The 22,663-nt window shown below is 40.2% G+C and overlaps 1 protein-coding gene across 1 annotated transcript; it reads right to left on the bottom strand.

Annotated features, from left to right (window-relative positions):
• Positions 1-7,621: 7,621 nt before the first annotated feature.
• LOC105750176 (zinc finger protein 883-like) lies at positions 7,622-21,804 on the bottom strand. Its single transcript, XM_031963926.1, has 4 exons — positions 21,064-21,804; positions 17,523-17,649; positions 16,639-16,725; positions 7,622-9,707 (listed from the first exon to the last, which is right to left on the bottom strand). Exons 1-4 carry the CDS (start codon positions 21,655-21,657, stop codon positions 8,302-8,304), a joined length of 2,214 nt encoding a protein of 737 aa, XP_031819786.1. The 5' UTR covers positions 21,658-21,804; the 3' UTR covers positions 7,622-8,301.
• Between the last annotated feature and the right edge of the window lie 859 nt (positions 21,805-22,663).

Genomic DNA, 22,663 nt, shown 5'->3' with positions numbered 1-22,663 from the left:
TGCAGAAAGCTAGAACTGCACAAATATCTTCCAATTATTTTGTACGGCCGTTGACAATCTTGTTGGTGGTTGGTACTTGGCTGGTATACTCACAGAATCTCTTTAGGCACATTTATTGAATATTTGCAGAAGACAAGTGCTCTCTGTTGGGGTGGAAGACTAAGGAGGACTAAGTTTCCCAGCAGTTTCTTCTATATTTTATTGCATAATGTGTATACCTGCTTGGTAATCTAAACTGGAAACAGTTATTTTGGGTCATCAGGAAGAATCAGCCCATCAACAGTTTGCAGATGTTGGACAACTTGGTCTAACCCCATTATAACTATTGGTGGGTATTTGTTGTGCATTCCAAAATGCAGGATACCTGCTTCATTGACCTCACTGCAAGCAGTAAAGGACCACCCAGCCATGCACATCCTAATGCAGAGCACTTATTGGATATTTAAGAAGCAAAAGTGCCCTCTGTTAGGATGAGCCCGACTGAGGATGAAGACATTGGTTTGCCTCTGTGACATTCAACTGAATCCTTGTTTTCTTTGGAATATTTTGTGGTGATTTAGGTGTTTGTACGAACAGATGACACTGACAAAGCACAGTATTCAGTAATTTGACATTACTCAAATCACCCAGGCTTGCTCATCCTAACTTAAGGGCATTTATTGGGTTTTTGTGACAAGTAAGTGCTCTAAGTTGGGATGAGGGAGTCTGCGGATCCAGCTACTTGACATTTGTCATGGCTCTTGTATCTTCCCTCTTGCATGTCCCTTCTGACGCACCCTAACTGAGGGCATTTATTGGATATTTGGAAAGATAAGTGCTCTCCGTTGGGGTGAGAAAGGTGTGGAACAAGCTTTCTTCACCCCCTAGTTGAGGACTGAGCTCAATGTGTATACCATCCAAGAAAGCTCATTTACATGTACTAGAAAACTGCAGTTCCCTAATGTAGAGCCTTTTTATTTTGGGTCTTGGGAATAAAAGGAATAGTAAGCAAAGGACTTGGGATGAAAATGATATGTCAGAAGATAAGTTTGTTTTGCTCATCCTGAGAGCATTAATTTTTTTGAGACAGTGTTCTCGGATGATATGAACCAGGGTGAGGAACAAATTTCCCCCCCTTGCAGTGAATGCTCTTGGTATTTCAGGAAATTCTCTTAAGAAAACCATGACTCATTTTTTTTTTTGCATTTATTGTGGTCTTTGGCACAGTGACAACTCGGGCTTGCACATCCTAATGCAAGAGCACTTCTTCAATATGTAAGAAGCATAAGTGCTCTCTGTAAAGATGAACTTGACTGAGATCAAGACATTGGTTTGCCTGTATAACTTTGAATAGAATCCTGGTTTTCTTTGCATTATAATTCAAGTTCATTGTGAGTAGATGACACTGACAAGCACAATATTGCCTAATTTGACTCGTAATTGGAGCATTTTTGTGTCTTATCTCATTTGGGACAAGAATTTGAATCCAGGGGCCACCCAACCTTGGTCACCCTAACTTGGGGCATTTATTGGGTCTTTGTGACAAATAGGTGCTCTCTGTTGGGATGAGCCAGGTTGAGGACTATGCTTCCCACCAGTTGCTTTGATATTGGTTCTCCTATGTCTGGGCAAGCTCCTCATTGAGGCATTAGAAAACCCCAATTCTGTAACTTGCACCCCTTTTAATTTGGGGTAAAAGCAATAGCAAGTAAAGGACTTCAGATGGTACTACTGGGAGAAGTTAGTTTTGCTCATCCTGAGGTCATTAGTTGGGACATTTGGGATGAAGGCACCTATTTCAGATTATAACCACAGCAATTGTCAGGACAGCCCAGCCTTGGCACATTCTAACTGGGAGCACTTATTGGATATGTAAGAACCATAAGTACTCTCTGTTAGGATGAGCCTGGCTGAGGATCGAGCTCCTCTTAAGACAATCTTCTAGAGCTCAGCACAGCATTAAATAAGCTTGAATCTTGAGCACTTGAAGTGCTCTAGTCCAAAGAAGGTCTCTCCCTTCTCCCCTCTTCCCCCCTACAAACCACTTTCTGCAAATTTACAATTTACAATAAGATGTTAGGATCGTACAATACTTGTGTTTATTGTAAAATATTTTCAATGTCTAGTCACATTCCAATGAATAATCCATAGTAAAAGTGGATTTTTTTCCCTGAGGCAATTGGGCTAAGTGACTTGCCCAGAGTCACAGAGCCAGCAAGTGTCTTGAGGTCAGGTCCTCCTGACAGGGCTGCTATACACAATAGTTTTCCTTAAAGTATAACTTTTAAGTTGGTATATGCAATTTTCAATTCTTCTATGCAAAATGATCGGCAGGATTTCAGAAAAGCCTGGAAAAGATGGGAGAATGTTGTACACAGTAATGGCAAGATTGAGGTGACGTAACTGGAATTCCTTGCTCAGCAATGTGATCAAAAACTTTCTTCCCCTTTTTTAAAATTTTCTTGTGCAAGTCAAATACTGAAATACATGTGTTTGGACATGTAAAGACATGTGTTTTGGGCATTATGCTTGTTATACTTGTTATGTATTTGGCTTATACTTATTTGGTAATCTTTGGTCTTCCTGATTCCTGAGTTAAAAATTGTCCCACTGCACCACCTACCTGCTAGTGGACATCAATTTCAAATGGATCCATTTCATAAAAGAACATCTAGACTGTCCAAAATGTATAAAGTGAGGTGATGGGAACAGGATAGGAAAAGATGGGGTATAGGAGGATGTGTAGATGGGAATGGGATGAATCCTTGCCGGGAGGTTAATATAAAGTAAGCTAGAAGATAGAAGTAAAATTGGGAGGAATAGGAAAAAATAACAGTAGAATTTAAGGGCTAGCAACCACCTATTTTAAAGATTCAATTGAAATTAAAATTGGGTTATTTAGAAATGACATTTTGGTAGTTTTGGTAGTTTTAGAAAAGCTCCATCTTGATTTGGAAATTGTTGCATGGTTTGAATTAACATGTTCTGTGTAAACAATTCCCCCTTTACAGTACAGAATAAAAGTGTAGATAATATCATAGGATTAGCTGACCATTGGTTAAGACTGAAGTACAGGGAACTGTTTGGTTTGAAGTTTGGCAATGGGAGACCCCCTTTGCCCTCTTATGAGTTCAAGTGCAAATGGTGTCCCAGATTTTGTCTTTGAACAATATCGTGGAGCTAAGACATTAAATCCAAACTTTGGATTTACGGCTAGTAAAATTCTTTGAGCATAAATTAAGAACTAGTGGCAGAATTGACCAGAAATTCAAGATTCAGAAATTGAAATTCAGAGAAAGGTGAGCATGTCTTGAGCAGTAACTGAAGAAAATTAATTATGAAGAGTCCATCTTTAAAATGGTGAAGAATTGATCTTTTCAGGGCAGTAGCTTCTAAGGTTGCTTTTGATCCTGCCATTTGTGGAAAAGAACAATACAGACTTAAAATGGAAAAATATTAATTGCTCCCAAGTAGATTGAGCAAATATAACTTAGTACCATTGTGAATAGAAAACAGTTGTAACAAAATTGATCTAAGAACAAGATTGAATTCAAGAATTTCAAGGAAATTAATGGAAAAATGGGCACTTCATGCACAGTAGTAAATGATCATAGTAATCCTGTGTTCAATAAACAAAAGATTTTAGATTTTGGGGGACAAGAACTCGTTGTTTTGGAGTTTTTTAGTAACTTCTGTTAAATGAATTCTTGGCCAGAAACTAGATGTGGACCAACACCCAACAAAATGTATTAAGATCTGATCAAAATGGATACATTATTTACAACTAAATGGTGATATCTGGAACAAATTAGGGGACCTTGGAATCTTTATCATATGGGGAGGAATTTGTTACCAAGCAAGAGGGAGTGTATAAACAATTTTTGCATAAACTAAACAAATGAAATTGGAGTGAGGAATTTTACAGTAAGCTTGTCTGATAAAGGCTTCATCTCAAATGTCTAGAAAATGCACATTTATAATACAAGTCATTTCCTAATTTGTAAATGATCAAAGGATATGAATTGGCAATTTTCAAGTGAAGAAACCATAGTTATTTACAATTATGTAAAAATCTATTGATTAGAGAATTTAGATAACTGAGCTATCACCTCATAGCTATTAGCTTAAGTAATATGACAAAAGCAAAGTGACAAACACTGGATGTGAAAATAGAGCGATACTAATGCAGCACAGATGGAGCTGTGAATGGTCTCGGCTGTTCTGGTGGTCAGTTTTGGAACTGCCCAAAAGACAAACCCTTTGACTCTGCAATACCACTTAATCTGTGTCCCATAGATTTTTAAAAAGGAAAAGACCAGTAAGCATAAAAATATAAAAATCAGCTTTTTTTCTTTGTGGTGTCAAAGAATGGGGATTGAGGGGATGTCCATCAACAGGTCAAAAGCTAAATAAGTTGTATGATTTGGAATGGTATTGTGCTGTAAGAAATGCTAAGCACCATGAATATTGAAACAACACTGTATACAGTAACGTCAATATTGTTCAACTGTGAATATATTAGCTGTTCTTAGCAACAATTCTGAGAGATCTGAGGCAATTCTGAAGGACATGTGAGGAAAAATGCTACCCACCTTCAAAATGATAGAATTTGAATGCAGATAAATGTACTTTGGGTTTTTTGTTGTTTGTTTTACTTTATTTTTCCTAGTTCTGTGTCCTAAAGGTGGGGGTGGAAGTGGGGATGAGGTAGTTCGGGGATGACCCCTCAAGATCTGAAGCAATCAAAATGTATTGTTCTCATGGGAAACTGCTGGAGCCCCAGAAACTATTGCATTGTAACCCAACTCTCCTTTTCCACTTAAGATTTGTGTATAGAATACCTTTACTGGAATAGGTGAGGTTTTATCAGAAGAGCTGCTTTGTAAACTGCATTTCTTATGAAAATGAATAATTAAACCTTTACTTGATGTCTAAAATCTTGCCTCTAGATCTGTTTTTTGTGGCTTCAGTTATTCATAGTTCAGAGATGAAAACACTAAAGTTCTATTAACACTTCATAACTGCATGATGAAAGAGGGTAAAATTTTAATAAAATATTAGCAGATATGACAATGCACCTTTGAAAATATTTACTATGACAATATTGAATTCATACCACTGATGGTTCAACATAGAAAAAGGATAAATGATCAAATAAAGAGAAAAAACTTGATGACATAAAATCTTTTAACAATGTATGGTTACACATTTATATTTAAAACATTCAAAAAAGGACCATTACATGTAATTGAAAGTATATTTAAAACCAAGAGCTAGAATTGTTGGTAGCAGGAAAATACTGGAAAAAATTTGAGTGATAACCATGGTAAAGCAAAGGTAGATGTTTCTTTTTAATATCATGCTGAAAATTCTAGTTATTGAAATAGGGAACTTAGTAAAAAGGAATGATAACCATTGTTTACATGCATGATGATTTATTTAAATAACTAGACATGATTAATACAGAAACGTGTAAAATCCAAAAAAAATTGTCCGCATTTCTATACAGTATTAACAAAAACAGAGGAAATGATAGAAAAAAAGGAATTGCATTGGACATTTCTACAAAGTGCAGAAATGTCTAGGATTTGATTAAGACTGGATTGTTTTATACAATTAGTATTAGAAAATTAATCATTCAAATACTATTAGTCTGTAGATTGACACCTTATCAAATTACCATGTGGACAATATAAGACAATATAGAATCATAGAAATCGAAGAAAAATCAAGAAATCAAAAGAAATTATTAAGCACCCATAGGTGCAAGGCACTGTGCCATGTGTTGGGAATACTAAAGTAAAAGTCTCTACCCTCACAGAACTTACATTCTACCAAGACAACATGTACAGAGACAAATAATTGCAATTGGAGGGAGAGAATACTAACAACCAGGAGGTTCAGGAAAGGCTTCTCCTAGGAAGTAGTACCTGAGCTGATCCTTGAAGAAAGGGAAGGATTTCTAGAATGAGACAGAAAGTATTCATTCCAGGCAAGTGGAATGGCCTGTGCAATTCTGAGCTACCAGTCTGGCAGAGGGTAAATGAGGAATAAAATTCAATAGCAGAGGGCCTCTGGGTAGACAAAAGTGGTGGTGTAGCTGTGAATATGTACTATTCTGGGAAACAATTTGGAATCACAAGTTATTTTTCATACTCTAATCCAGCAAACTTTTTTGCTTTTTCTTGGAGGTGGTCAGGACTCTGAGTTACCAAGGCTTATGCAGCTAGTGTCTGAAGCCAAATCTGAACTCACTTATCTAGACTCCAAGGTGACTTTGCGGCCGCCATCAATCTCTTTACTGCATTTATGCCTCACAGGCCAATACAAGACACATGTACAAAACATGTACTTAAATTTTAAAAGTACTACTTGTAACAACAAAAATTCTGGCAAAAATGGAATGTTGTGCCCAAAGATTGGGATATGGCTGAAGTGATTGGTATCTAAATGTAATGGAATATGATGAATGTAAATTCAGGGGAATATGGGAAGAATTATAGGAAATGATGCAGAGAAGGCATAGCCTAAAGAACAAAATGCTTACTGACTACAATTTGAATGAAGATGATATTAAAAGGCAATATAATTGTGGTCATGTACATAAGATGTTGGTACTAAATTATAAAAGTTAAAGCACACCTCCTTTATGTTAACAAATGGTATATTACAAAAGAGGAAAGTGGCAAGTACTCTCAGTAAAAATTTGTATTTGTTGAATTTGTTTTAATTGTTTGGGGGACTGAATTGTGTCTGCTTTATTTGACAAAGAAAAATAAATGAAAATTAGCTCTCTCAGATGACGTAGAAAAGGAAAGATAAAAGAATTATGGTTCAATCAATGGGCACCACACTAGATTAAGAGCTTCAGCTACTTTGAGAGAGATGTCTTTCAGAAAAAGAGGTGATAGTCTTGTACAAAACCTGGAATATTGTGTTCAATTTTGGGCATTACATTTTAGGAAGGAAATGGGTAAAATGTGTCTCGAGAAGGGTAATGAGAGATGGGTGCAAGAGACCAAATTCATGTCATATGCAACCAGTTGAAGGAAGTTGTGATGTTTATCAAAAAGAAAATTCAGGGGAACATGATAGTTTCCTGTTATGATTCTTACAAGGTACTAACACAGTGGAATTGATAGAGACAATAATTACCTAATTTAGCAAGGTTCAGTATGATTGATCTGATCCTACAAGGAGATGTTATGGGCCAGAACTTGAAACAAAGTACTGAGTGGAATCGAGGAGACAACAGTTAAATCTAGTTTAGTATTGATTTAATCCTACAACAAATAATGGTTTCCTAGTGATCTAATGATTGGTGTATACTCAGTGTACAGCATAAAAGCAAGAAGCTCTCAGGGCCAGACATACAAGCCCAGACTTTGAGGCAGAGACAGATTCATTCCATCTTCCACCTTTGTGCTGGCTGGAGGCTAAAGCTGGCAGAGGCAAAGGATTAGCAACAGGAGCTCTTGGAACCAAGGAGAGAGATGGGCCTCTAAGAAAGCTAACCGGGCCCCAGGAAGGAGACAAGACTGGAAAGGAAACAATAAAGGATTTGGCTTTAATATCTGGATGCATTTGAGGTGATTATTACTCTGAACTGAAAGTAAGGCTGCCTCCAGAAGCTCCCCAAGAAACCTGCTATCAGAGAAGATTATATTTAGAGAAGAACATTACAGTTTCCTAATAATATAAATAAATTTCTCCCACTATCAAATGAGCTGCCTTGGAAAATAGTGGGATTCTACTTTAGTGGAAATCTAGTAGGAGCTGAATGACAATTTGTGGAGTGTATTGTCTTGAGGCATGCTTTATCCAATATGGGTTGGATCAAATGGTTTGAGTCCCTTCTAACTTTTGAGATTATGTGATTTTTGTGAAATACTCAGGGAAGTGTTGTAGGGCTTCTGACAAATGTAAATTCACCAGCCTTCAGTGAGGTTCACAATATTAATCCTTTGGTACAGTTTCTACTATACCACATTAACATGAGATTCTTTAATTATTGAAAGAATATCTTCCAGCTAAAGGGCCTCCCATATTGGTTTCTCCAATATAAATTCTAATAATTAGGAAGAGATATTTTGTGGAAGAAGACCACTCCTATAAAGGAGTTCTCTCTAATGTGAATTGTATGATATTCAATAATGGGTTCTGTCCAAAGACACCATTATAACTTTTTTGCTGCAATATGAAATTTTCAATGTTTTGTGCCTCAGTTAAAAGCCTTTCAAAAAACTAGAGGTTTCCCTCCGGTAAGAATTTTTTGCTGACACTAAGTGTGTTTCATCTAAGGGCTTGACCACAGTTATTACATTAATAAGATTTTTCTCCAGCATGACTTCTTTTGTGGTAAATTAGGGATGAGTTGTGCCTGAAAACTTTCCCACATTCATTACACAGATAAGGTTTTTCTCCAGTATGAATTCTCTGGTGGTAAGTAAGTTGTGTGCTCTGAATAAAGGCCTTCCCACATTCATTACATTCATAAGGTTTCTCTCCAGTGTGAATTCGCTGGTGGAAAGTAAGCTGTGTGCTCTGGTTAAAGGCTTTCCCACATTCATTACATTCATAAGGTCTTTCTCCAGTATGAATTCTCTGATGGGAAATAAGCTGTGTATTTGACCTGAAGGCTTGCCCACATTCATGACATTCATAAGGTTTTTCTCCAGTATGAATTCTCTGATGGGAAGTAAGGTGTGAATTTGACCTAAAGGCTTGTCCACATTCATGACATTCAAAAGGCTTTTCTCCGGTATGAATTCTCTGATGGTAAGTAAGGGATGAACTTGAGCTAAAAGCTTTCCCACATTCATTACATTCATAAGGTTTTTCCCCAGTATGAATTCTCTGGTGGTAAGTAAGATGTGTGCTCTGAATAAAGGCCTTGCCACATTCATGACATTCATAAGGTTTCTCACCAGTGTGAATTCTCTGATGGAAAGTAAGCTGTGTGCTCTGGATGAAGGTCTTCCCACATTCATTACACTGATAAGGTTTTTCTCCAGTATGAATTCTCTGATGAGAATTAAGTTGTGTATTTGACCTGAAGGCCTGTCCACATTCATGACATTCAAAAGGTTTTTCTCCGGTGTGAATCCTCTGGTGGTAGGTAAGGGATGAGCTGTATCTAAAAGCTTTCCCACATTCATTACATTCATATGGCTTTCCTCCAGTATGAATTCTCTGATGGGAAGTAAGCTGCGTTCTCTGGATAAAGGTCTTCCCACATTCATTACACTGATAAGGTTTTTCTCCAGTATGAATTCTCTGATGGTAAGTAAGTTGCGAGCTCCATCTAAAGGCCTCTCCACATTCATGACATTCATGAGGTTTTTCTCCAGTGTGAATTCTCTGGTGGAAAGTAAGAGAAGAGCTATAGCTAAAAGCTTTCCCACACTCATTACATTTATGAAGTTTCTCTATAGTAGGAATTCTCTGATGTTCATTAAGATGTTTTCCTTGGAGGAATGCTTTCCCACATTCACTGTATCCGTACACTCTCTCTTCAAAATGTGTTTCATGATGCTGAAAGTTTGAATCACAACCAAGAAGTTCCTTGCATTCATTATCCTGGGAAAATGTCTCAATATCATAATTACAAGCTTCCTTCAATATGGAATCCTGATGACCATGACTTGAAGTTCTTTCCTGGAATGATTTATCCATAGTTAGGCCCAGTTCTGAAGCCGATTCATTTGTTTTGGACCTGTTCTTCCAATCTGTAACAAGCAAATAAACATATTACCAGTATCTTCTTTCTCCATTTGAAGAAAAAGAACTGCAATGTATTTACTCTTGTACTATCTTCCCTTTTATTGTTAATTCTACCCGTGCCTTCAAGAAAGCTATTCAAATAACCAAAAACTCTACCTTATATGTATTGAATTACTACAGCTTATAAAGAAAATTTGCATATTCATGGAAAATCATGGAGAGCAAGAGGTGCTAGAAAAGAGGCAAAAATTAAATGTCTAAATATTCAAGAAGGAAGAAAAGGTGGATTCTGCATGCCACCTCTAACTGAATTGGAAATAACATGGAAGAGTAGTAGTAGATATAGAACTGGAAGTGACATAGGTTCAAATAGGTTCAAATCCAGTCTCTGGAACTTGGTAGCGATGGGCAATCATTGGGCAAGATTCCCTTAGTGTCAATTTTCTCATCTATAAAATGGGGATATTAATACATATACCTTTCTAAAAAAAAAAAATACATATACCTCACAGGATTGCTTTGAGAATCAAGAAAGATAATGCATTATCTGTTATTGTTGCTATATTCAAACAGATCGCACCAATTTGGATTTCCCTACAAATAATGCTATTCATTACCCAACTATGCTTGATGCTCCATGTTAATTCATCAGTCCAGTGGCTATCCAATACAGGGAGGAGAGACTTTCACCAATTTTTCTCTATATTATAAGAGTGAAGCACTTTTTCCACTCATCATCCCTTGTTTTTATGAACAAAAAAAATGGAATATCCATCAAAGCATTCTAACCACTGTCATACTGTTCCTTTACAAAATGAAATACATTTTTTATTCTGTATTTTTTTTTGAAATTTTAAACTTAAATACAAAATGAGAAGGAAACATGGCAGATCATAAGAGAAGATTCAATATAAAATATATTTTCATTTCAGGAAAACAATCAATATTATATATTTTCAAAGCTGCCCAGCTTTTCTTTGCTTCCTTATTGGTTTTCTTTTGTTCTCTGCTGTGCACTTCTTATTTTCTTCCTTCCTTCCTGTCTATACTCACCTTAAAGAAGGCTACAATGAAATGTGGATATATGTACTTATACACAGATATCTAAAACCATACAAGCATATTTATACAATCATAAACATATACATAAGACTATACTATGCTTATTTCTACCTGTCATCTGTTTCTCTGAAGGTGGATATCAACTTCCTTCATAGGTCTAACTCTTTCCATGCTTTTCTAAGTCAACCAGCTCAACATTTCCTGAATTACACTAATGTTTCAATCCAATTGCATACTGAGGGAATGTCTATCAAAGTTTTTTTTTTCCCTCAGTTTTCTGCATTCCTTCTATTCTTAGCTACAAAGGTCTTAGTTAAACAAGTAAATTTTAATTTGAAATAATCACTTCAACAATGATCTCCTTTATAGTGTAAGGTTTCTTTGAAGTTCTTAACTTTTCACTCTTCCAAATGAACTTATTTTTTCTGACTCACTAAAATAATTTTTCAGTAATTTCAGTAATTTAACTGAGATGACATTGAATAAAGATGATTAATTAGGTAAAATTGCCATTTAAAAATTATACTGGCTTTGACTACCTATGAAGAATAAATATAAAAATAAAATATTACTTCAATTACTTAGATCTAAGTTTATTTGTATACAAACTGTTTTGTTTATGTTCATATCATTTCCCATGTCTGTTGTGGCAAGTATATGCTTGGCTATTTTAAATGGTCTACAAAAAAATTGAATAACAGTGCTGACAGTGATGTTTCTCTATTTTTCAATTTTGAGTAAATATATTTTAACTTTAATTTCGTCTAAGATCATGATTACTATTCCTGCGTTTTTTATATAAGTTCCATTGCCATCCTTTATTTTATCTTTGTAGTTCTCATTTTTGTGTTTCCTGAAAGCAAGATATTGTTGAATTCAAATTTTTAATTTGCTATCCTTTTCTGTTTTATGAGTAAAGGATTCCTATAAAGGCCTCATTTCTAAAATATTTAGATAATTGACTTGAATTTATAAGAATACAAGTCATTCTTCAATTGATAAAAGACAAAGGATATAAATGGACAATTTTCAGATGAAATTAAAGCCATTTTCTAGTCAGATGAAAAAATGCTCCAAATCACTACTGATTAGAAAAAGGCAAATTAAGACAACTCTTGAGATACTATTATGCACCTCTCAGATTGGCTAAAATGACAGGAAAACATAATGCTGAATGTTGGAGAGGATGTGGGAAAACTGCATTGTTGGTGGAGCTGTGAATGGATCCAACCGTTCTAGAGAGCAATTTGGAACTATGTTAAAAGGGTTATCAAACTGTGCATGCTCTTTGATCCAGCCATGTTTCTATTGGACCTATATCCTAAAGAGATCTTAAAGGAGGGAAAAGGATCCACATGTGCAAAAATGTTTGTGGCAGCCCTCTTTGTAGTGCCAACAAACCGAAGACTGAGTGGTTGCCCATCAATTGGAGAATGACTGAATAAGTCAGGGTATATGAATGTTATGGAATATTATTGTTCTATAAGAAATGATCAGCAGGATGCTTTCAGAGAGACCTGGAGAGACTTACATGAATATGCTGAGTGAAATGAGCAGAACTGAGAAAACATGGTACACAGAAACAACAAGATTATAGGATTGATGGACATGGCTTTTTTCAACAGTAGGTGGTTCAGGCCAATCCCAATAGATTTGTGATGGAGAGAGCCATCTGTATCCAGAAAGGGGATTATGGGGATTGAATATGGATCACAACGTAATATTTTCACCTTTTTTATTGCTTGTTTGCTTTTTTTTTCCTCTTTGATCTGATTTTTCTTGTGCAGAATGATAAATGTAGAAATATGTACAGAAGAACTGTGCATGTTTGACACATATTGGATTACTTGCTGTCTAGGGGAAGAAATTAGGGGGAAGGGAGGGAGAAAAATTTGGAACACAAAGTTTTGCAAGGGTAAATGTTCAAAACTTTCTTTGTACATATTTTGAAAATAAAAACCTATTGTTAAAAAATCATAATTTTCAGGTAGTCCAATTATTTTTGTATTATTTCTCCTCAAGAGATAAATTATTTTTTTCTCGTGAGATATTTCACTTTATCTTCTACTTTTTCATCCTTTTGATTTTGTTGTATGATTGCTTGGTATATTAGAATACCCTTAGCTTCCCTTTGCCCAATTCTAGTTTTCAAGGCATAATTTTTTTTCTTAAGTTTTTGATTCTCTATTTCAAATTGATTGACTTTCCTTTCATAATTTTCTTGGATTGCTCTTAGGTTTTTCTTCTAATTTTTTCCTCCATCTTTATTTGATTTTAAAAATCTTTTTAAAGTTCTTCCAAGAACTTTTTGTGCTTGGGATCATTTGATATTTCTCAATGAAAAAGGAGTGGATTTTCTAGCTCCATTATCTTCCTCTGAATATTAGAGCTTCTTTATCCCCACTTTCTCCTTTAGTTACTCATTTTTTTTTTTTTTTAGTGTAATCAAGTTGTTGTCCTGAAGTATGTGGAATGATGCCCCAAGTTGGTCCTTCTTACTGTTATTTTCTGTGGTTTGTCTTGGCTGCCCACCCTGGGCTCTCCTCTCCACTCCTAAGCCATGACTAGGGTCCCCAGCCACACTGTCCCACAAATAATCTTGCTCCTTTGGTTCCTCCAGGGTCTGCAAACTACAGATATCCTCTGTACTAAACCTGAAACCAGGGACTCGGCTCTCTTGCAAGGATCCACAGCCTTGTGGGTCCTGGCCCCTTAGCCTGCCCTCCCCAAGTGTGGTCAACACAGCTGTGCCGGACTTCCCTGGGGAGTGAAAGACACTTCAGTTTTCTGCTCAGTGGTCAGGCTTCCACACCGACTGCAAAATTAGTTTTTAAGGCTAAGGCTACTTCTCCACCCAGCTGCCTGCAGAGCTTTGTTTGTGGGTTCTGCACAGACAGACTAGAGATGGAAGTGCTTCCCAGAGGGAACCTTTGCCACTGCGGGGAGAGGGGTCCTTCCTTGGGTTTTCTCATATTGTCTTAGAAGGACATCTTCTTAACCCTGTTTTTATTTCTGCTACACTGAGGTGACATTTTGTCTTTTTTTGTGGATGAAATGTGGAAAGCTAAAGTTTTCTGCCCTAGTCTGCCAACTTCCCAGAATCCTCCTATTCTGCATATTTGACACTATGTAAACTTTGTCACTAATAATTGCTATTAAATAATAGGCCACAAAATGGATGAATTTCTTTATAAACAGAAAAAAACTTTATGTAAATAAAAAACAACGTATCCAGATTAAAAACCAAAGAAACAAATAGATAAAAATTCTTAACAGGTAAATATTTCTGAAAAAAACCCTGACTTCAAAATTCTACAAGAAATTGATTCAAATCAATAAAGAATAAGATTAAATGACCAAAAGATAGGTCAAAGAGCAGAATAAATCAATAATCAAAATATACATCCATGAACAAATTATGTCCAACAACTGGGAAACATGCCTGAAACTGCACTGCGTGTGTGTGTGTGTGTGTGTTGTATGTAGAGTAGGTAAGTCAATTTAACTGAAGCAGCAGGGCATTGCGAAGAGACAGAAAAGAATTTTGGGCAGCTAATCCAAACCACCGCCACCATCTTGGCCATCACCTCTCTATAAACTTGATGGATGAAACACCTGGGGGTGCTGTGGCTACAGCATTGGCCCTGGAGTCAGGAGGACCTGAGTTCAAATTCACCTTTAGACACCTGACACTTACTGGGTAATCCTGGCCAAGTCACTTAGGCCCAACTGCCTCAAATCCCCCCCAAACTTGGAGACAGCCAAAGACCTTGATCCCTATGGTCTTCGGCACAAAAATGTCTCCAGACACGCCTCCATATCAAGCTCCATACACATCACTGAGGGGAGAAATCATTGTGAAGAGGGGGCCCACCTTCCTCATTACCACCTGAAACACCTGCTGACTAACTTCATCAACAGAGAGACTAGGGAGCCTGGGAGGGGCAGCACTCCCCAGACCACAGTCCTGCTCCAGTGATCTTAACATTTCACCTGAAATTAGTGATCAGAGGAACAGTGGATAATTCTCTTTGAAATTATATCTTATATACTTTTAAAAATAATCAACACACATAAAATATTCTTTACATCTTTCAGTCAAATATAGGTCCAAAAGATGTTCATTGTGAAAAATCACCTAAAGAAGTGCCGACTCTCCTACTTATATTCCCACTGATAATATTCTTCCAAGCACATGCAGCTTATCCACAAACTTTTTTTATAAAGATGGAAAATTAGCCTCTAATCTAAAAGTTGTTACTATCCTCCCAAATCTACATTTTCTTCAGTGTTAATAGGATCAGTAGCTTTGTTTCTGTACACTTTAGGTAAATTTTCTTGTTTCAATTAGTTACCTTATAAGGTGAGTACCTAATAAAATACTTGTTAACTGAGTTCTTTGTCAAGCAGATGGACAATAGACAAAGCAAACAGTGATGCTAAAAATAAATTTCTTTGTAAAATATTTTAGAGAAAGATAGCAAGAGATTAAGAGCAGTATCATCTCACAAAAGAGACAGAAGCAGTGAGTTAAAACTACTTTAAAGAAAGCTTAGTAAGAGTCAATCGAGTGAAGCCATTTAAAGATGGAAATGGATGGACAACAAATAAAAAGGAAAATTGAAGAAATCTAGAGAGATTTTTATTCACCAACAAGAACAAAGGATTTTGTAGTTACTGTTATTAAATATCTCCTAAGTAGATGGGAATTATCACTCTGGCCTGTATAAATATACATCTTTTCATGTCCTGATTTTATAAGAAATGGGCTTATCTTTTCAAGGTTTGTGCCAGATGCTAATTTGACAAGGGCATTTATGACTCCACTGAGTCAAAGATGGGAAGGAGAAAGATCAGCAAAGTAAATAGGATACATCCAGGAGGGAGGAGGGTCACTCGGTGACTAAATTAAGACAGGATGAGAATCAAGTGAAATATCAAAAAGCATTCAGAGCCTATAGTCAAAATCTAAACTCCCTGAGGAAGATCTGCAATAAACAGGCTCTTAATCCCTGTCTCTGGTTTCTCCTCATTCCAATCCCTTACTCTCCCAATTTTCATATTAACCTTCCTGGATCCATCATTTCACTCCAACACTATTCCCATGCCTCCCTAGCTTAGTTACAGGATAGGGGAAGACACTTTAAGGAGGCATTCAAAGACCTCCAGAATCTGGTCCCAGTCCCCCCCACCCTCTCTATTCCATCCATCTCCCACAAGTATTGGCTGCTCCAGAAAGACCCACACTGTCCCATCACCTACATTTATTCCCATATTTCCTCATACTGGTTCCTCTTGTTAGAAAGTCTCATCCTCCATCTTGGCGTTTATTCAATGTCAAAAGTGCTCTTCTGTTTCATCCACCTAGCCTTCCAGTCTTTCCATCTGTATTAATTATTCTTTCCTACAATGGCCAAGACCGAGCAGCTCTACGATTCATTCTGACCAAATAACTGGCAACCATTCTTATTCGCCCTTTCAGAAATCAGGCCCCAGAAGTCGCCTCTTTCTCCTATAAGGTCCAGACCAGGCCCGTACGACCCTCCTCCTGGGCATTCCAACATATCAGGAATGGCCCGCGGAGGTGAAGTAAAGGCTGCTTCAGAAAGCCGGCCTTGAGGAGAGGGGAGAGATAATGCCGCGTCCTATGGGGGCTTCTGCTCTCTTCTCTGACAGCGGAGGCGACCACGAACGAAAGGGGGTGGGAGAGGGATTTGTGGGGAACATTGGGGAGCTTCTGCCTGAAGCCTCTCTGCTGCTACACTTTGAATTAAGTGCAGAGCTGAGGACAATTCCCATTCAGATTTTCTGAGGCCTCCATCTGACCAAAGGGAGACTTGGGAGATTCTCACTGATGAATTTTCACTCACTTACCTCCTACCCCTTTGACCTCCATGATCCTTGGTACTTCTTCTTGCTCCAGCTGAGAGATCACATCTGGTTTGGAAATTGGAAGCCCTACTTGGGGAAAACAATAAGTTCTGAGGAAGAGAGCCCCCTTCAAATCCAAGAACATCTATCCATTTTCAGGGACATGTAAGCACCCCAGAATGACCAAAGGGTAATCAAAGAAAGATGTTTTCTCTGGAGTTCTTGGGAAACAGGGGCTTTTCTTTTTTCTTTTGAAGGGGATACAAAGTTCAAAGGTAAGGGATGGAAAACAATCGGGTCATTTGTCCATTTCTCAGGACTGAAGGGGTCTTAGTTCATCATCTCATTTTGCAGAGGAGGAAACAGAGGCCCAGAGAAATCCGGTGGTTTGCCCAGGACCCCAGTGAGGGAGGCAGCCTTTGACCTCAGGTGTTCCTGACTCCGGCCCAGTGCTGGGACCACCGCCCTGCTCAGCTGCCTCAAGGGAAGCTCCTCAGTTATTCACACGGGGAGGGTGGCCTTGACTTGAGGCAGCAGAAGGTGCAGAATGCCCAGCCCCAGTGGCTTTTACAAAGCTCCCTCCTTTTTGGGAGTGGCCCATGGGATAACACAGTCAGGAAAATCTGAGTTCAAATAGAACTTTACCAGCTCAGTAAGCGTGCACAAATAGCTAAGCCTCTGCCTGACTCAGTTTTCTCATCTGTGAAATGAGATAATAACCAGAAAACACTTAGTGTCTGGTATAGGGTAGGTGCTTGTTCCATTCTCTTCCCTAAAAAGGGGTCTGTCCTTGGCCAACAAGCCCTGGTAAGAAATCCCCATATCCCCTAGCATTCAGCAAGCGGATTCCAAGGTACAAAGGGTGAGCCACAGGAGGTCTCTCTTACCCAGAGAGAGCAGGTTCCGGTAGTTCTCCAGCATCACATCTCTGTACAGCTCTTTCTGGGAAGGATCCAGATGTTTCCACTCATCCTGGGTGAAGTCCACGGCCACATCATTAAAGGTCACTGCCTCCTGAAACACAAAACGCGGTCTTGCTGATTTAGAGCCTCCCTCTCACCTGGAGCTGAGGGAAGATGAAGGGCTGGGAAGCTGGGGCCTGATGACAGGGTCAAGTGGGAGAACTAACTCAGGCCTCCAGACTCCCTGTGTCCTGGGACTTCCCCCCACCATGATGTTGCTCTGGGGCTCCTCCTCACTTGGACACACAAGATAGCACCTCACATAAAACCTCTGTCCCTTACAATAATGACCCAGCACTAACGCTGTGAACTCCAAACTTCAGACCAATGAGGTAACCAAGAAATAAAGGGGGGGGGGGCATCAGTCTGGGTTGAGAAACAGCAATTCAGGACCACACTTCGCCTTATTCAGACAGGGATGCCCACGGAGAAAGGCGGGAAGGGGCTTCTTCTAGGTCATAGTTGTGGGAAACAATAGGAGGGCCAAGAGTCTGGATCTACCAAACAGTCTAATCCCAGGAGGAGATGCTGAGGGATTACAAGAACCTAGTTCCAGAAATGTCCTCGGAACTCTCTCTGCCCAGGAACAGGGTTTAATTGGAAACTGCTAGGGTAAGAAGGGGTCTTCTTGGGGACAGGTAGAAACTGCACAGTAGAAACCCGGATTTTCCCAGGGATTGACAGTTGACAATATCATTAAACATTCTTCAAAAAATTCCCATGAATAACCAATAAACTCCCAACAATAATAACAATAATAATAAAGTATTATTCCTATCAGACAAGAGACACTATCCCTAGCAATTTCCTCCTTCCTCCATAGTCCTTTGTTCTCCAACAAATTAGCAAAGTTGACAAAAGAGTAAAATGACATCCTGAAGGGGCTGTGGGAAAACAGATATTATTAAGGGAATGTTGGTGAAAATATAAATTGCTCCAACTATTCTGAAAATCAATTTAGAACTATGTCCCAAAGCTTTGGAACTAGGCATACCCTTTAACCTTAATAGTGATACCACTATTAGGTCAAAACCCCCAAAGAAATCACAAAAAGGGGCAAAGGACCCTTACATACAAAATATTGATTGTTGCTCTTTTTATGGTGATAGAAAATTGGAAACTGAGGTGATACCCATCAACTGGGAAAGGCCTGAACAAGTTATGGCATGTGAATGTGACAGAATACGATTGTACTGTAAGTGACATAATCGATGAAGGGGGTAGTTCTAGAGAAAAATGGGAAGCCATGAATTGATGTGTGAGGAGTGAAGAGCAGAACTAGAACAATTTTTATAATAACAGTAGCAGCATTATAAAAACAAAGCCTTTTGAAAGCTGTGGGAGTTCTGATCAATGCAATGACCAATCGTGATTCCAGGCGACTAATGATAAAATGTGCCCCTGATCTCTTGACTGAGAGATCACGGCCTGAGAGTAGTAGACAATGTGGGCACAATCAGCAATTTGTTTTGCTTGACTATTACATGCTTGTAGCAGAGGTTTTGTTTTTCTTGTTTTTTCAATGGGGTAGGACTTGAGAGAACTGGGAAATTTTTGTTGAAAAAAAAAAAAGAAATAAAAAATAAAATAAAAGGATATGTATTGGACTAGATGGCCTCCTTCCTTATTGTAACAGGCACTTAAGAACTGAGAGACATTATGGGATTTATGTTTCCAAGGGTAAGCATTTCCTCTAAGCCAGAGCTTCTTAGTCTTTTTTGTATCATGGACTCTTCTGCACTCTGGTGAAGCTATGGACCCCTTCTGAGAATGCTTTTTTCCTTCTTTAAACTTATATAATAGAAAGAAATACTAAATTTTAATTCAAGATGAATGAAAATGAAGATGCATTTTTTTCTCATGCAAAAAATAAAAGAGTTGGATTTGATGATTGCTAAGGTCCCAAACTCTAAATCTTTTTGAGTCTGAAATTTTTTCTTCCCATGGATTATTATTTAATGTTCTTCTATCTCATTTTGCCTCTTATAAACCAAACCAAGTGCTCGATTACTAACAGGAGTCTAGATTGTGTCTGGATAATAATCTTAAAACCTCCAAGTAAAGACCTTTCTCTTACTCATCTCCTACATTCTTCTTATCACCTAACTTAGGACTGAACAATCAGCACAGGTGAATGCTGGCAAATGGCAGCACCACTGAACGCGGAGGAAGGGAATAAGGCTTTAATCAAGATCAGCAAAGAGCAGATCTTTTAGAGCAAATCATGGGCCTTTGGTTCCGGGACATAAGCAAATATTTTATGCACACCCCAAAAACTTGGTGCCATTCTTTAAGGTGGGAGGAAAATGCAAGGGCGGTAGAGAAGCAGGGAAGAGCTAGTCTGTGGCTCCGGACATGGGACTCTTAATCCTGATAAGTGGCATCTATGCACTGGTACAAAGTTGGCAAAGCACTCTGCCTGGATCATCCCCGATGCCTCCTACAAGATTGGCAAAGTGCTCCACATAGATCATCCCTGATTGCTACGTCCCCCTTCTTTAAAAGGCTGGCAAAGTTCTCTGCCTGGATCATCCCCGATGCCCCCGGGTACAAGGCTGGCAAAGTTCTCTGCCTGGATCATCCCCGATGCCCCCGGGTACAAGGCTGGCAAAGTTCTCTGCCTGGATCATCCCCGATGGCCCCGGGTACAAGGCTGGCAAAGTTCTCTGCCTGGATCGCCCCCGATGGCCCCGGGTACAAGGCTGGCAAAGTTCTCTGCCTGGATCATCCCCAAAGCTCCCGGGTACAAGGCTGGCAAAGTTCTCTGCCTGGATCACTCCCGATGCCCCCGGGTACAAGGCTGGCAAAGTTCTCTGCCTGGATCGCCCCCGATGGCCCTGGGTACAAGGCTGGCAAAGTTCTCTGCCTGGATCATCCCCGATACCCCCGGGTACAAGGCTGGCAAAGTTCTCTGCCTGGATCACCCCCGATACCCCCGGGTACAAGGCTGGCAAAGTTCTCTGCCTGGATCATCCCCAAAGCTCCCGGGTACAAGGCTGGCAAAGTTCTCTGCCTGGATCACTCCCGATGCCCCCGGGTACAAGGCTGGCAAAGTTCTCTGCCTGGATCGCCCCCGATGGCCCCGGGTACAAGGCTGGCAAAGTTCTCTGCCTGGATCATCCCCGATGGCCCCCGGGTACAAGGCTGGCAAAGTTCTCTGCCTGGATCGCCCCCGAAGCTCCCCCTCCACTCCTACCGCCCAGAGTCCTGGGGCTCTGCAGGAGGTGAGGGACGTGTCCACCTCTGGGCCGCAGGAGGGAGGGGCAAGGGGCGGCTGGGAGTCAGGACCCGGGTTCAGACCTCGGGATCCCGGGCGCCCCTCGCGGAGGCCGGTGCCAGCTGGCAGAGACCACTAGGGAATGCCCGGGGTCACTGCAGCGAGGGGGAGGGGGAGCGAGAAGGAGCGTCTCCACCGCAGGTCACACCGTTTCTCCCGTTTCTCCCCCTCCCCTCCCAGGCCGCTCACCTGTGGGGCCCGCGCCGCCCCGCACACCGGGAGCCTCCCCGGCTCCATCCCTCCCCGCCGGGCTCTCCTCAGCACGCAGGCCTGGGGACGGGAAAAACCGGCGGGCGGCCCGGCCCGGAGGTGGGACGGTGCATCCCGGGCCGGGCCGGAGCTGAGGCTCAGGGCGCTTCTGCAGGAAGCCGAGCGGCCCGGGACCAGAGCCGGGCCATGTCCCCCCTCGGCCCGGACTACTCCCGGGTCCCCAGCTGGTTCTCGGATCTGAATGAAGCCAGATGGGCGAGGGGAGGAGGGGGGCGCCGAGGGACGCTGACGATTGGCTGCTGAGCGGCACCACGTGGTCTTGAGAAGTCGAAGGAGATTCGTGGGGCGGAGCTGGGGAACAAGGAGGAGGCGGCGGCGAAAGTTCACTCGAAGATTATCTTGGGATGCGAAGAAGAGGCAACGCCCTCGGCCGCCAGGAATTTTGGGAATCGTAGTCCGGAGGCTAGGTGCCTCTGTTCTGAGCTTCTCTCCCAACTTTGATCGCGTCTTGAGAGAGAAGAGAGGAACCCGCGATGGGGGAAAAAGGGCCCCCTCCCAACCAGCGAGTCCCATTAGGCCATGAGGCCTTAGGTGACCAATGGGCCAATGAAATAAAAACCGTTATTCTTCTTGTTCTCGTTCTTCTCCTCCTTTCTCCTCCTTCTTCCCCTTCTTTATCTATTCAGAACGTCTCCATTTGCTGTGACCAATAGTCCACGTGCGGATGGCGTGGTGCTGGCTGGGAAATTCCCTGCATGTTCTTGGTGTTCACTGTGAGGCCAAAATGAGCACGAGCAGCAGAGTCAGTCCATCGAACACAAGATCACCCGCAAACAAAAATCACGGACCCCTCTCCCTCCACTTTAGTCTTGGCTTGTAGCCGTTTTCAGTTAAATAATTGACCAGCAGAGTGGCAGCTGACCTTGATTTTGGTTAACAACATCGCCGAAAACGCCGCACTAGCAAGCACCCAGTCCTGCTTCATTCCACCGGTGCATGGGAAGGCTCAAGAGCATTGTCTGTTATCCAGAACCAGTTTTGCCGAAATTTCCCACAAGCCCTTTAGAAGGACATTATCCAAGAGCTTCATTAGATATACAGATGTTAGGTCCAGACCTCCGTTCTGCTTCTGGCATTGCTCCTGCCGTTGTGGGGCACACCAACCATTCCTCAGCCCTTTCTCAGGTGGACGATCATCTTTCATGTAAAGTATCAGCCAATAAGGATGACTTTGGCAGGAATCTTGCCATCAACAACTAAAACAGAGGGCCCTCCCCTCTATAACTGTCACAGGACAATCTACCTTTATAAAGATGGACAATAAAAGCATCCTTGAACTCCTGGGATAAACCTCCTCTTGTCATATAAATTGCTTTGAAAAAGTTGTGCTATGGAAGCTGTATAAACTATCCACACATATATGTATTCTAATAGTTTGTATATTCTTTTTTTTTTAATTGTAGCTTTTTATTTACAAAACATATGCATGGGTAATTTTTCAACATTTGCAAAACCTTCTGTTCCAACTTTTCCCCTCTTTCCCTCCACTCCCTCCCCTAGATGGCAGGTAGTCCAATGC

Source organism: Sarcophilus harrisii, chromosome 3, assembly GCF_902635505.1.
Source record: "Sarcophilus harrisii chromosome 3, mSarHar1.11, whole genome shotgun sequence".
NCBI lineage: Eukaryota > Metazoa > Chordata > Mammalia > Dasyuromorphia > Dasyuridae > Sarcophilus > Sarcophilus harrisii.
This window is presented reverse-complemented; position numbering and strand designations above follow the sequence as displayed.